We start from the raw sequence: 14256 nt of genomic DNA, 5'->3' as shown, positions 1-14256 counted from the left end.
GAGATAGTAGGGATTTATAAATCAATTCTTGGGTTTTGTCCTTACAAATATCAAGCCCATTGTTTTAAAAGAATACCAGATTATATCAGTGTTTACACTGTTTCTGCTTCATTTTGATCAACTTGGTCTCTACTGAACAAGGTATGAGACCATTCGCACTGCAGCCCCTGCCGTGGCCAGCATGCCTCTGAGCTGAACGTGCAGTGTGGACAGGTCGCCAAGCACTGCTCTTGTTCTTCTCAGGGGAGTCCTGTATGGGGGTGTGTTTACCCCCTTATGAAAATGAGAGAACTCAGGTGAGTGTGATAGCATTCTGGGCCCCTGTTAACAGGGAAAGCTGGTGGGGCTGGGCCTCCTGTCCACCTCCAGCCAACCCTGGAATTGGCCTCGGACTATTGAGGTCTCTCGATGAGGCCATGAGAGTGGAGTAGCTCCACTGTCACATGAGCCCAGCACAAAGGGCCAGACTGTGCACTAAAGCATTTGCCTGATAGCAACTTGTATTATTATTATTATAAATCTGATAATACAGAATATGAAACGTACAAAAATGTATTAAGAAGAAAACAAAATAAATACTGTGCTTCCACCAGTAGAGTCTCTACTATTCAACAGATCTCTGCATTTCTTTCTAATATGGTCTTATACATCTGTTTCTACGTTCACACATACACAGAGCATAAAGTTCATAAAATGTTATATTCAGATTTTAAAACTACTTTATCTTACATTATTAAATATCATTTAGGCCCATAATTGTGTAACTGCTTCTTAATTTTCTATCTTTTGGAACTTTGGTAACTTTTGCAACCATTTTTCTATTGCTGGTTATTTGGGCTCATCTTTTCCTTCTTATAAATGAAGTTACAAGTCACTGAACAATTTAGGCTAGATTTTCCAAAGGAGGATTAGTGGGTCAAAGCATGCAAGTATGAAGCTTCCTAATATGTACTAGCAACGTTTTCTTGAAGACTTTTGACCAATTTTCATTCTTAATAGTGGAAAACCTAAAAACATTTTCATAATAAAATTGAAAATCTGTTATTTCCTTGCTATATTCCTTATTACAAAATAGCACATAAATGTTACAAAAGGTCAAATATATATATATAAAAATAAGGTGAAACTTGAATACATAAAGTGCAGCTATACAAGTAGCTGCACTTTATGAGGTGGTTTAAAATTAACAAATTATTTATTTTAAATAAGAAATGCAAACAGCTCCATGGGCCCCATCAACCCACATGGGGCCTCCACGGGGACCCCGTGTACCATCCCGCTGGCCATCCCAGCAGCAGGAAGCCATGCATTTTGAACCAGAGGGTCTTGCATTCATTTATGGTCTTGAGCACAGAATTGGACAGAGCCATGTGACTAAGACTCACATGTGTATAAAACTTGCAAAGTTCACCGCCTTGCTTAACAGCAGAGCAGCTTGTCTGGGTTGTCACAGACAGCCTCACACAGAACACAGTTGAGAACAAAGTCTTTGGTTCTGTGACCATCATTGTGGTTAAGTAATCTGCTGTAGCTCCCATTTCCAGAGTCGGTCACACCAGCCTGGGAAGAGCTGAAGCGATTAGACTTGCTCTGGTTTCTATTTCCCGTGCCTTATTCACAGACTAGATCTGTTCAATGAAGCTGTAGCCCGCTGCGCTGCTATCATCTTTCAGACTCTGAGGATAGTCAAGCTTAACAGTGCCAGCTTGGGAATGCATATAAAACATGCCTATGTATGTTTCTATAAAACAGTACATGATAAAGAAGAAAATAGGGTTCTCAAAACAAGATATAAGAGTTTACACACAAAACAAGTACAGGTTACAAACAAACGTGTCATAAACCAGAACCAAATGTAAACAGTTATCACCCCAGTTTTGCACATCATTTCCATAGATTTAGCTGGCTATATAACCATAATGAAACACTAACACCACTAGACCTACAGTTCTATGAAAACAGCAGCTTTGCAAACTTTCAATTTTCTATTTTCAATGACAGTTAATTCAACATTTCAAAGTATAGAAGTTAAATGAGGCGAGGAATGATAAATAATGCCTGGCAATTGCTGAAATCTGATTACACTGAGATAAGAGCAGGCCAAATTTTTCTTATACATGTTTGTACATAAAGAACAAGGCCAGGAGGGAAGGAGAGGGAGAGAGAGAGAGAGAGAGAGAGAGAGAGAGAGAGAGAGAGAGAAAGAGAGGAATGAGAAAGAAAAGTAAAAAGGGAAGAAAACTTTAGATAAATGAATGCCTTCCATTTATTCCTCTAAATATAACATAAATCAGAAAACAAAGAAATGGATTCAGATTCCCATCCCACCTGCACTTAGGGTGGAAATTAACAAATCAGTTCTAACCTGAAAGAAAAACTAAAAATCGCCTTCCACTTAAGAAGCTAACTTATGCGCTCTTGAGTCCTCATACAAGTTAAGCAGCACCGAAGATCACAGCAGGCCTAGCACAACAGATCTTGAACCCTGCTGTGTTTGTGCAAGAAGGCTAGTTCAGCTATTCCTAACAGGAAACAAAACAGCCACGGTCGGCTATTCATCCGGGATCCTTCTGCCACACTGCAAGGCCCTGACGCATCAATTGCTGTTCCAAATGGGACTCAAGGTGGGTTTTTTTTTACGGTTTTACAAAAACTGCTTAGGACTGCTCAGAATTCTCAGGCTGATATTAATGAACATAGTGCCAGCAAGACCCAAAGCATCTATGAAACCTCCAAGAAACTATATTTGACTAGCTCCAAAATTGTGTGAAGGCAGTGCAGAGTGAAGCAAGGGGCACCAGTGTGTAGAAATGTTAACCGACATAAATAGCCAGAGACTAGTTTTGCCTTTCAGTGTTCATGGGCCCACCCCACAGTGACGGAGTTAATCAAACAGTGAGCTGCTGGCCTTTAGTTCCTGCAGACAGAACCTACTCCAGTGAACAGGCAGCTTGGAAAATTGACTCATTTATTTATTTATTTATTTATTTATTTATACATTCATTCATTCATTCATTTACCACATGATTATTGAAAATACATTTGCAATGTCTTTGGTTAATGCTGCTATGTTATTATAATAAAATGGGATTTGCCAGATAATTTTGTTCAAGTACCATGTAAGGGAAAAACGACACATTTTTCTCATATATCGAGAGCTCTTCATTATTGAATTGAAGGACAATCAATACACTGGAGAAAGTGGTTCAATTTATACAAAAAAGGATAGATTTGTGATGGCTGAAAGGCATTGGGTCTGTTTTGCTACATGTTTCTTTTTTCTTTTCTTTTTTTGTTTGCAAGAGAGAAAGAGAGAGGGAGGGACAAACAGACAGGAAGGGGGAGAGATGAGAAGCGCCAGCTGTAGTTGAAGCACTTCAGTTGTTCATTGATTGCTTCTCCTATGTGTTTTGACCAGGGGACTCCAGCTGAGCCAGTGACCCCTTGCTCAAGCCAGCAACCCTAGGCTCAAGTGAGTGACCTTGGGCTTTAAGCCACTGACCTTTGGGCTCAAACCAGTGACCTTGGGGTCATGTCTATAATTCCACATTCAAGCAGTAACCATGTGCTCAAACTGGTGAGCCCATGCTCAAGCCGGCAACATCAAGGTTTCAAACCTGGGTCCTCAGTGTCCCGGGCCACTGTGCCACTACTGGTCAGGCACTACATGGTTTTTAACCAAGACTTCAGGACACTGCTCATGTATTTGGTGAAAATATTTAATAATGATCAGATATATCAACACTGGGGTTATATTGAGGGTTGAAATATATAGTCAAGAAATTATCTTAGAGGTGATGACAAAACAAAACAATTTTTTTCAAACTATTTTTCTCGAAAACAGTCATAAAGGTCCAGGAGATAAGTTTTGTAAGACCCTCAAAATATTAGACTCATGAAAACCATAACTTATAGACAACAATCATTAACGACTGCTACATAAAGGAGAGACACCCAAATAGGACATTTTTAGTTGTAGATCATCGGAAAGTTTAAAATAAGCACGTTTATAGAGACATAACTATTTAAAATATTTATAGAGAAAACAGTTGCAGATGATAGAAAGACACAGTACAAATGCAGACACCATATGGTCCAATGTATGCACTCATGACCTCATGGGAAAAGCAGGCCAGGACGGAGCAGCTGGAGAGACCTCCCTGTTACTCCCAGAACAACAAACTCCTGGTTTGGAAGGGGCTCGTCAGAATCATGTCCATGGATGGGTGAAATCTATACGTACGTCAAAAACTTTGGGAAGAAACCTCTCAAAACAACTGTCGTTCGAAGCCTTTACTTTGTTGGGGTGTCAAACCCAATCTGCATTTCTTTCTGACTCATTTAAAAGGAGCAGTCAGGTAATATACAGTCTCTAATGAAATAGGAGGAGGGCCACATTCCTCCTGGCCTCTTTTCTCATCTCCTGATTATTCACTAGGTTTGAGTCGGAATCACAGAACACTGCAGAGGTCCCAGACCAGCACATCCCATAAGGCTGTTCTGACATGCTCTAGCCAGGACAAGCAGACGGTCATAGGAACTCTGAATTCTGTGAGTGTCCAGCATATGTCAGCCTCTGGGTCAGGCACAAGTGAGAGAAAGAACTCTCAGAACAAAACTGGAAAGTCAGTCCACTAAACAAGAAGTCCTGAGGCTTGGAGAGGTTCAGTCATCTGCTCACAGTCACAAATGGACGAGGGTGGGCCAGAGTCCGCCACATTCCTCTGCTGGTCAAGTGAAGGACACTGTATTTGAGGGGAATCGATGCTTGTAAGAACCTCATCCTTCTTGTAAAGGACTCAGCAAGTGTCACTGGTAAGAGGAAGGGAAGGTGGGAGAGGCAGGATGCTCGTACATGCCCAGCTGGGGCTGGCAGCCCCGAAGGAGGATGCCTTCCACATGCAGGGCGCCTCTCCTCCACGGCCTTCACCGTCCAGCCCAGATACCCACAGGCTTACACTTAAACTCATCGAAAGAGCTGAACTGCTCAGAAACTACCCCCAAAGACTTCTGAAACCATTTCATACAGAGCTCGTAATAATTTTAATATTATTTTAACAAAAAGAGGACAATTTGTAGCCACAGTGAGGAATGGGAGGCAGAGTTACATTTTCTTATACAGGATTGTGGGACAAGGCTCTGGGGTGGTCCCACATCTTTTGGGGAGAGGGAAAGCCACTGGAGACTCTTCCTCGATTCTGAGCTTTCTACAACCACAGGAACATGCTTCACTTCCCAGGGCATGTGATGTGAGTTAGTATATGATGACAGAAGGAGAGAGTTCAGTGGGTTAGGAGCTAGTGAGGAAGCGTATGTCCCGGCAACGTTTGTTCTTACCATATTCTCTGTTGGGTTTTTCTGTTTGTTTGTTTGTTTGTTTTTTGAACTTTCTTTGAAAATTTCATGGCTAATGGCACCTCACTTTAGTAAAGAACCTTCTATAACTGAATGCTTTTTGTATATGGATCAGTGGAAATTTTATGAACAAATGCCAGGAAGTTGAAGCCAGTCCATTTTTAGGCACTGAATTTGTTAAGTCTCTTTACAAAGAAATTCCGAATGTGGGCAATTAAGAAAGCGTGACCTATCAAAGAGGCTGAGCCTTCCAGATAATCTGGAATTCTGACTATATATTTACACTGGAAGCTGCTGCACTGCTCAAATACTTGGACTTTTAATGAAGTGTTCAGTCCTTGTTTGATGGCACTGAAGTGTAATCAAACGTTACCATAAGCCAAGTCACACACTAGCATGTCTCGCCTTGTTTAAATATCTCACATATATTTGAGTAATTGTGTAATGATTTCTAGGCCTCTGGTTGTCCATATGGTCTGAACAGCCTGTCTTTTGTAGAGCAGTTGTGCTATCTCTCTCAATGAGGAGAAACCAAATTATCTCTGCTCCAGACTGGAGCATCTGGGAGGCGTCGCTGAAGTTTCGGAGCAGCGCCCTACCTCAACTCCTGAAACAAGACCACCCCTTATCTGGCCCCCAGAAACCACTGTGTTTTCTGAAAGTCTTGCTTATGTTTGTGAAATATATAAGAACAATGTAGCCAGCAACACGTGATGTGTTTTCTGCCATAACTGTCTTTTGGACACAATGACATGCCATGGGGACAACACAGCAAAGCCAGCACTGCACCACACGGAAGCCTTTGCACAGAGAACATTCTAGGTAGTGGAACCAGACCATCTCAGACAGACAATGAGGACCAGTGAAAGGGTCTGGCCATAGCAAGAACTCTGGCCTCCTGCCCTCTGGGTGGGATGGGTGACAAGACAGTACAACCCAAGGGGAGTGTCCAGAGGTTTGGCTTCAGAACCCAGAATCTAAACTTGGTCCCTGGACCTTACTAATTATTCACATGATCTGTCTCTCCAGGAAAGGATCCCAGGGAATATCTGGAAGGCTATGTTTGAAGAACTGTGCCAAACTTACCCTTGACCTATTATATTTGAGAATTCTTAGCAAAATGGCTGGGCATAGATTTGCCCCCAAACCACTGGCCACGATATAGGGTTCTGTGGTGGGACTAGCTTGGCAGAAAGACAGTGGACAGCTGACTCTGTTGGTCTTTCTGCTCCTGTCCAACTCCAGACTTCTGAAGTCGTAAGAGGTCAACCATTTCACTGGTCATGAACAGTGCTGAGTGCACACAACCATGGAGCATGCACAGTTCGTGGGTCTGGGGATGACTGGAATGTGATGGAAAAGAGTTTACCTTCTGTGCCTGAGGGAGCTGAAAAATAAGGGAAAACAAAACAAAAAGAAAAAAGCAATCATTACATAAGAAGTTAAGATTAACTGTAAACGTCATTCAGCTGCCATCAGCAAATGGAAAGACCATAACTGGCACAAAAAGAGGAAAATAAAACTAAAACCAAGTCATTTCCCAAAATAAAGCGTCAGTGCTGATTATTTCATCTGCTGTCTGAATCTGTGGCATCACAGATAATCTGTGAGCGTGCATTCTGGGAGTCACTGTCCCTGGGCAGCGTGGAACCTCCTGCAAAGCTGGGCCTCAGGTTCTCCATCCAGCAGCCCACATCACACATTTCCAAGTGCAATTCCTTCTTCCCGCATGCCAGCAGTTCTCACTGGAGGAGAGCTGTGCACAGACATTTGGAGTTGTGAGAGGGGACAGAGCAAGAGCTGTTGATCTTTAGTGGTTAGAGACCAGGGCTTAGAATTTTCCGGCCCATATGTCAATTGTACTAAAGTTCAGAAACCCTCCTGTACATAAAGGTGAGATCATTACAAGTAGTTATGATTTTAGAGTCCATTTTTCTTACTTTGTAGCACATTAACTGTTCCCTTTATTGGTGGTTAAGGAAGCATGCACAAGAATTTGTGCATTTGAAGTAAAGCTGATATTCTAAGAACAACAAAAAGGCAGTCAGTCAATCCATAAAATAAGACATAATAGCTTTTCCAATGGCACAGGCAAGGAACTGAAGTCATAGGTATGTGCAAAAGGATGAACATTTACAAGACATATTTGTCTATTTTTCTACATTGAGACCATCGGGCTGCGGTTAATGCCCAGCATTTGTGTCGGCCGTTACAGCATGCAGTGTTTTCAAAAGCATTTTTCTGATCTGGAGTGGAATTAATATTATCCACGTATAAATACCAAATCTAGGAATGACTTCATTTTCAAGACATACTTCTCATCTTAGAGATGAGAACATTTGTTGAGCCTGAACTTGTCATTAGGTGCTGTGTTAAGCCCTTTATTTATATTATTTATATTATCAAATGAAACCACAGACACCCAATACTAGGCACCCTTATTCTCCCCATTTTACAGATGAAAAATAAAATGAAAATTAGAAGTTAAGTAATTATACAATGTCCCACAAATAATCAATTGGAAAGTTGAGTTGCCTGACTTTAAAACATACAAATTTAACTTAACTTATACAGTAATAGAGGCCACAAACACTTGAAAATTGTGACTGTAGACTTCTAGTTTCTAAAGTGTATAACATCAGAAATACTAGAAGATGCAAGACAACTAAACCAGACATTCTAGGAGCCCAATCTGGTTCTTCTTCCTTTCTCATTCTTTTTACTGTGGGAAGATCACTCTTCCTTCCTACATACCAAAACAGGGCTTTCTGGAACCCACCGGGAGGCCCTGACCCTGTGCAGGGAGCCCAGCACAGAGCAGAAAGGGCAAACCCACACCAACAAGATGCCTTAGATTTCAGAGACTTCTCCAGAATGGCCTGGAGAATTTCCATGAAGGACAGACCTCAACCTCTCCAACACCGTTTTTCAAGCAATGTTATCCCGTAAGGTCTTGCAGTAAAAAGAGACAGGAACACAAGCATGCTTTTCCAGTTCTTTCCTTCTGGCTCTGACTACCCCATCCATGGAGGAAATGCGTCCAGTTCTTTCCTTCTGGCTCTGACTACCCCTATCCATGGAGGAAATGCGCGTGTTCTCCCAACATTTCTCAAGGTCAGGGGGAAAAAAGTGTCAGGAGGTGAGAAACTGAGCCTTACAGAGAAATCATGTAAAGAAAAGTTTCTTAAATATTAAACATCTTTTTGCACAATGGCAAAGAAATCTTGCTTGGAGACATGAACATTACAGGAATGATAAATGGACATTTCCTTATGAAAGCATTTGTGTGAATCACAGCTTATGTCATATGAAATGCACAGGGGGGTAGCATGAGAATTACACATGTTTGATGAACTATAAAATAAATACCAACGTTAAGTCCTGTACAAACTGCCAGACTTGACGGGCTGTACTGAACGGGGACATGCCCTTTCTCTCTCGCTCCCTTTCTGGAAGTTTTATCTTAGAGGAACAGAAAACATCACTGTCTGACTCACTCACTTCAGCACATGAGAAGAAACCCTGGGCAGGAAAATGAGAGATGAGGCCTTTGTGGTGATGTCCTCGGTTTAAGGCTGCCCTCAAACTTTCCACAAAACATGTATTTTCCTCGAGAAAAAACTCATGAGAACAAAGAGCAACTTTCCTATCGGGGCTTTTAAATAACATAAATGACAGCCTGCAATGCCCTAAACAGGTTGGACCTCTGAGAAGGAGCCTCAGAATAGAACATAACAAATTTAGACCGGATCACTGGCAGCCACAGATGCTACTGCTTAGGAGTCGGCTCTCTGGGGGACACAGCCCTCACTCAGCATGCACACGCTGTGCGCAGAGCCCCCAGCTGGGAGCCAGACCAGTGGGACACAGGGTCTCTCTTCACCTCTGGCTGGAGCCTTGAGGCACATGCCTTCCAGCCTCTGGCCGAAGTGCTCATCTGTAAAAAGGGATGGTGGAGAGAGGGCTGGGGAATGGGCCAGGTCTTGAATGGCCAGTAGGTTTTGCCTTGAGAGCCAAGTCTGACTGATTAGTAAAGGCTGTCTGGGGGGCCATATTGAGAAGGATTCTGAAGTTATGTCTGAGTATTGGTAAAAAGAATGCAATAACCAATTAGCAATGCCTGTTGTGGGCTAAAAAATAAGGAATAGCAAAATATATTCCTGGACACAATGATCTCTAAAGGTCTTGTTGTACTTTTGCTTTGTTGTTCTGAGCACATCTGTGATTTTTACATAATTTGTTTAATGTCTCTCTCTTACAAGGTCAGAAGCTCCATGAGGGCATGAGGAGGGTGTCTCTGCTGTAAGTGAACATCTATGAAGTTCTCCAGCTGCGTCTGTGACTGGTGCTCACCTTGTTAAAGAAGATACCTTATTACTAGGGTATTCCTAGGGTGAATGCCAGAGGAAGAAAATTGAGGCCACAGCCTTGAATCCACATCCCACGCTACCCCCACACACCATGTGGATAACAATAATTATCTCTGCTGAGAGGTCAGGCAACTCTCAGACTTGCACATGCCTGGCACAGCTTTCTACATGTACAGTTATCTCATTGACCCGAGGATGTGCGTTAAGGCCAGCCTGCGAATTTCCCATCACCATATTGCCGGAGGAGACTTCTCTTCCACAAAGACCTTTTATTCTTCCAGGCCACCTTGGTAGACAAGGCACCAGCCACCAAGTTTCACCTCTCTGGGTCTGTGTCCTCACCCGTGACAGAAAGGTCTGCACAAGTAACTTCAGGTTCCTTCCATGCCAAATGCCTCCAAACTGGATGATTCTGTGCCCAACTGCATGCATCCTCTAGTCACTTTGTAAAAGGAAGGGGAAAGACAGAAAGTCATGGTATGGTGTGCACCTGCACATTCCTAGAGAAAAGCTGGGTGCAGTGTGCATTTACGTGACACTTCATATTTGAACACGGAAAGACTGAGAACATGTCACTCAAGACAGAATGAAGGAGAGGAAAGTGATGAAGGTGAAGGTGAAAGTGAAGGTGATAATAACAATAGAAACAGCCACTCATTAGTGAACGTTCTCAATGGACCAGGTACTTGTCTTAGCGCGTTACTATCTTGAACAATGCTGGTACTCACGATGGACCTCTGGGTTTAATATTAGTATAATCATTAGTTTATAGATGATGAACTAGACAATACATTTGACCCTTGAACAACATAGGTTTGAACTGCACAGGTCCTCTTATTTTGTGGATGGTTTTTAAAAAATACTGTGTTATCTTTTCTTCCTTATGATTTTTATTTTAACATTTCCTTTTCTCCAGTTTACTCTGTTATAAGAATTCAATATATAATACACATATAAAATATGCATTACTTGATTATTTATGTTATCAATAAGGCTCTGGTTGATTACTAGGAGAGTAGTAAGGCTGCTAGGAGAGTCAGAAGTTCTATGTGGATTTTTGATGGTGTGAGAGTGGGCAGTATTGGCACCCAGGACCTGAATTGTTCAAGGGTCAACTAAGCACAAGTTCACCCAGTCAGGAAATGCTTGAGCTAAGATTCAAAGTCAAGTATCTCTGCAGCTTAGCTCTGCTTTAACCATCAGGATCCAGATGTTGCTTCTAATGTAGAACAAGGGTGCTAGCACCAACCTGTGCTCCTGCAGGGTGCAGGGAACCTCTCAGGCCATTCCATCTGGCCATCTCCCAGGTGACAAAGGTGCAGAGAGTACTCCAGCCTTTATGGGAGAGTCTGGGCGGAGGACAGAGAATCCAGCCTATCATGTTTCTCAGCATGTGACATACGGTACTCAGTGTGGCCTAAATATTCACCATGGCCTCTCCCGTCACAGACATCACAGACATTGACACTGGTTTTCTCCTCCTAGAGCCTTCCCTTAACCTCTCTGCCCTTGCCTAGTAAACACCTCCGCTTTTCTGGTGGGTTGTTAACTGTCACAATGAAGCTTAGTCTGACCTTGCACATCATATGCCCTCATCACACCATGCACATATCATTCATAGCTTAGTTACTGCCAGTTGTAATATCTGCCGTTCTGCCCATTTTTTGTAACTGAAATCTAATTTTTAGCCAGGCTCAGCTAAATGACTCTGTTAGAGCTTGGTGTGGCTAAGTGATTCCGATGTGGACAACGCGGTATTGATCCGTGGGCATGGCTTTTCCAGATAGTGGCATTTAGAGGACTCCCTCCATCCTGCAGCCAGGAATGAAGATATGATGCCTAGTGCCTTAGCAGTCATTCTGAACTATGAGGTTATCTTGAGGATGCAACCACACACTAGGATGTTGAGAACAATAGAAATGGCAGGCAGTTATAATCCCTATCATATGCTATCCATCATTTTAAGTACTTTACCTATATTAAGTTATCAGAAAGCTCATTAGGTAAGTTCTATTATTCCTTCCATTTTGCCGATGATACAACTACGTGGTCTCATAGCCAGAGAGCAGCAAAGACACGATTTGAGAAAGGGGACTAGTGAAAAGTCTATAATGTAATCTAGATGAGTAATTGTGCAGAACTGGATCAAGGTGCTAGAGGTGGAGGTGGCAGGTGGTCTGACCTTAGACCCATTTGCAAGCAGAGATGACATGGTTAACTAGGAGGAGAGGCATCTGGCACAGGGTGTGTCCACGGCATAAGTACAAAATTGGAACAGCCCCTTATTGAGAAGAGAAAAACTATGGGAGAAGCACATTGGGGGGGGGGGGAGTTCCGTTTTGTCTAACACTGGAAATTTTAGGATGCCTCCAAGACCTTCAGGCAGAGATGTAGAGTAGGCAGAGTGACTACTGTCTGCACCTAGGGAGTGGAGCGAGTGCAGGAAGAAATTATGTATCTGGGGACTGCACTGTGTGGCCCCGCCCAGTGGGAGGCCAGCGTGTGCAGTGAGAGGCAGCAAGGAAAGGAGCAGAGAGTGGCAGCAGGTGAGCAGAAGGAGAGAGGAGCATGCTCCACGGAGGTGCCAAACAAAGGCGTCTCAAAAGAGGACAGTGCCTCTACTGAGAGAAGGGAGGGTTCTGTTTCTATCTCAGAGTTCTACACAGAGCCACGGGGACAATGGAGGGGCCACATGTTGCTCTTGTTCACCCGAGTTCCAGAGTGGAGTGAATTCTTTTTCAGAAATGAGACTCCAATTAAAGATCTATTGATCAAAACAACACATTTCACTATAAAATATGCAAAGACCAAATGGGAAACAAAGTATTGTCTTGCCAACTGTGTAAAACAAAAAAAGCCTGGTCTACATATGTTTATTCCATTTGTGAAACTGGCCCTTTGCCTCAGGTCTTATGAATGAGCAATACATACACCCCTGCTTGCTGCAAAGGTTCTTTGTGTTCAGTTTTTTTCTTGGGCATGTTTGCATTTATAATCTTCCATTCTTCTTCATTAAGCAATGTGGATAAAGATCCCTACTCCTCTATATATCAGAGAAAGTCTGTTAATTGGCTCCAACTCCAAAAACTACGCCAAGGAGGGAAAGGTCCCTAAGGAGCTGAGATTCGGTGGTGTAGTGTCTGTCCCACATCCGTCCACTCCCGCCACCCCAAGGAAAGCCACCGTGGCTGCCCATCTGTCTCCTCACTTTCATTTTCGTTGGGCCCCTTAAAAGAAAAGAGACAGGGAAAATAAAAATAAATGTTAACCATATTTTTAAATAAATAAAAAATATTATGTACTATGTCCTTTCTCTTTACTACATCCAGAATGATCTAACAGTATGAGCCTGGTACTTTGCCAGCCCTCTTGGCCAAGCCTTGCTTACTTGCCTCAAGGCCTTTGTGTGGTTTTCTCTAACTGGCTGATGCTCTGTCCCCTGACCATGTCAATTCCTTGAAATACCCCCAACCCCCACCTCACTGATTCCTTTCCATCTGTCAGATTTTATCTCTGATGGCCTTTCCTCTGACCCCTCTATTTCAACCCTGTCATTCTATGACATCGTCTTATTTACTCCTGTCTTAGCATTTATTGTATTCTGTAATTTTCTTGTTTAATTATTTGTTACCTCTCCACCTAAGAACTTAAGATCCATCCAGGGGCCATATTTGTCTTATTTATTGTTTTATCACCAGGAACTAAACACATACTGTGTCTGGAAGAGGTGGATTAAGGTTGGTCGAGGCCCCAGGACCAGAAGAAAATATTAAAAAAGAGAGAAAGATAGGGAAATAAAAAATATAATACATGTTAACCCTATTTTTAAATAAATAAAAAATATTAAGTACTATTAATGTTAAAATTGCACATATGAAACCAAACTTGGTGTTATTAGAAAAGTGTCAAGTTAGGGTTTTGAGGGGCCTTTCAGAAGTCGGGGCCCAGGGCATGTTCCTAGTGCACCAGCCGTTAAACCCACCTCCAGTGTCTGGCACATATTTGTTGAAGGGGTGGAGAAAAGGAAAGAGGACAGAAAGAAAGGAAAAGAAAAGAAAGAAAAGGAAAGGAAAAGAAGGAAAGGAAAGGAAAGGAAATAAAGGAAAGGAAAGGAAAGGAAATAAAGGAAAGGAAAGGAAAGGAAATAAAGGAAAGGAAAGGAAAGGAAATGAAGGAAAGGAAATGAAGGAAAGGAAGGGAAGGAAAGGAAGGGAAGGAAAGGAAGGAAAGGAAAGGAAGGAAAGGAAAGGGAAGGGAAGGGAAGGGAAGGGAAGGGAAGGGGAGATCAGTGAAGGAAGAAGTGAGAGAGAAAGGAAAAAAAGAAACTAAAAAAAAGAAAAGAAAAAAGGAAGAAAAGACAAAAGGAGGTAGAAAGAAAGGAAGACAGGAAAGGGAAGAAAGGAAAGAAGAAAAGGAAGAAGGAATGTAGAAATGAAGAAAGGAGGAAGGCCTTGGAGTTCAGTAGGCCAGGTTTCAATCTTATGCCCACTACTTCCTTGCTGTGAGGACTTGGGCAACAATATATCTCTGA

General features: G+C 42.4%; 1 protein-coding gene across 1 annotated transcript in view; it reads right to left on the bottom strand.

Annotated features, from left to right (window-relative positions):
• CACNA2D3 (calcium voltage-gated channel auxiliary subunit alpha2delta 3) overlaps positions 1–14256 on the bottom strand; it is a 1003844-nt gene that overhangs the window by 254103 nt on the left and 735485 nt on the right. The window contains exon 14 of the mRNA XM_066244394.1: positions 6725–6742. Within this exon, the coding sequence (XP_066100491.1) occupies positions 6725–6742 (18 nt within the window). The remainder of the gene's footprint in view (positions 1–6724; positions 6743–14256) is intronic.

Source organism: Saccopteryx bilineata, chromosome 10 (genome assembly GCF_036850765.1).
Source record: "Saccopteryx bilineata isolate mSacBil1 chromosome 10, mSacBil1_pri_phased_curated, whole genome shotgun sequence".
NCBI classification, from domain to species: Eukaryota; Metazoa; Chordata; class Mammalia; order Chiroptera; family Emballonuridae; genus Saccopteryx; species Saccopteryx bilineata.
This window is presented reverse-complemented; position numbering and strand designations above follow the sequence as displayed.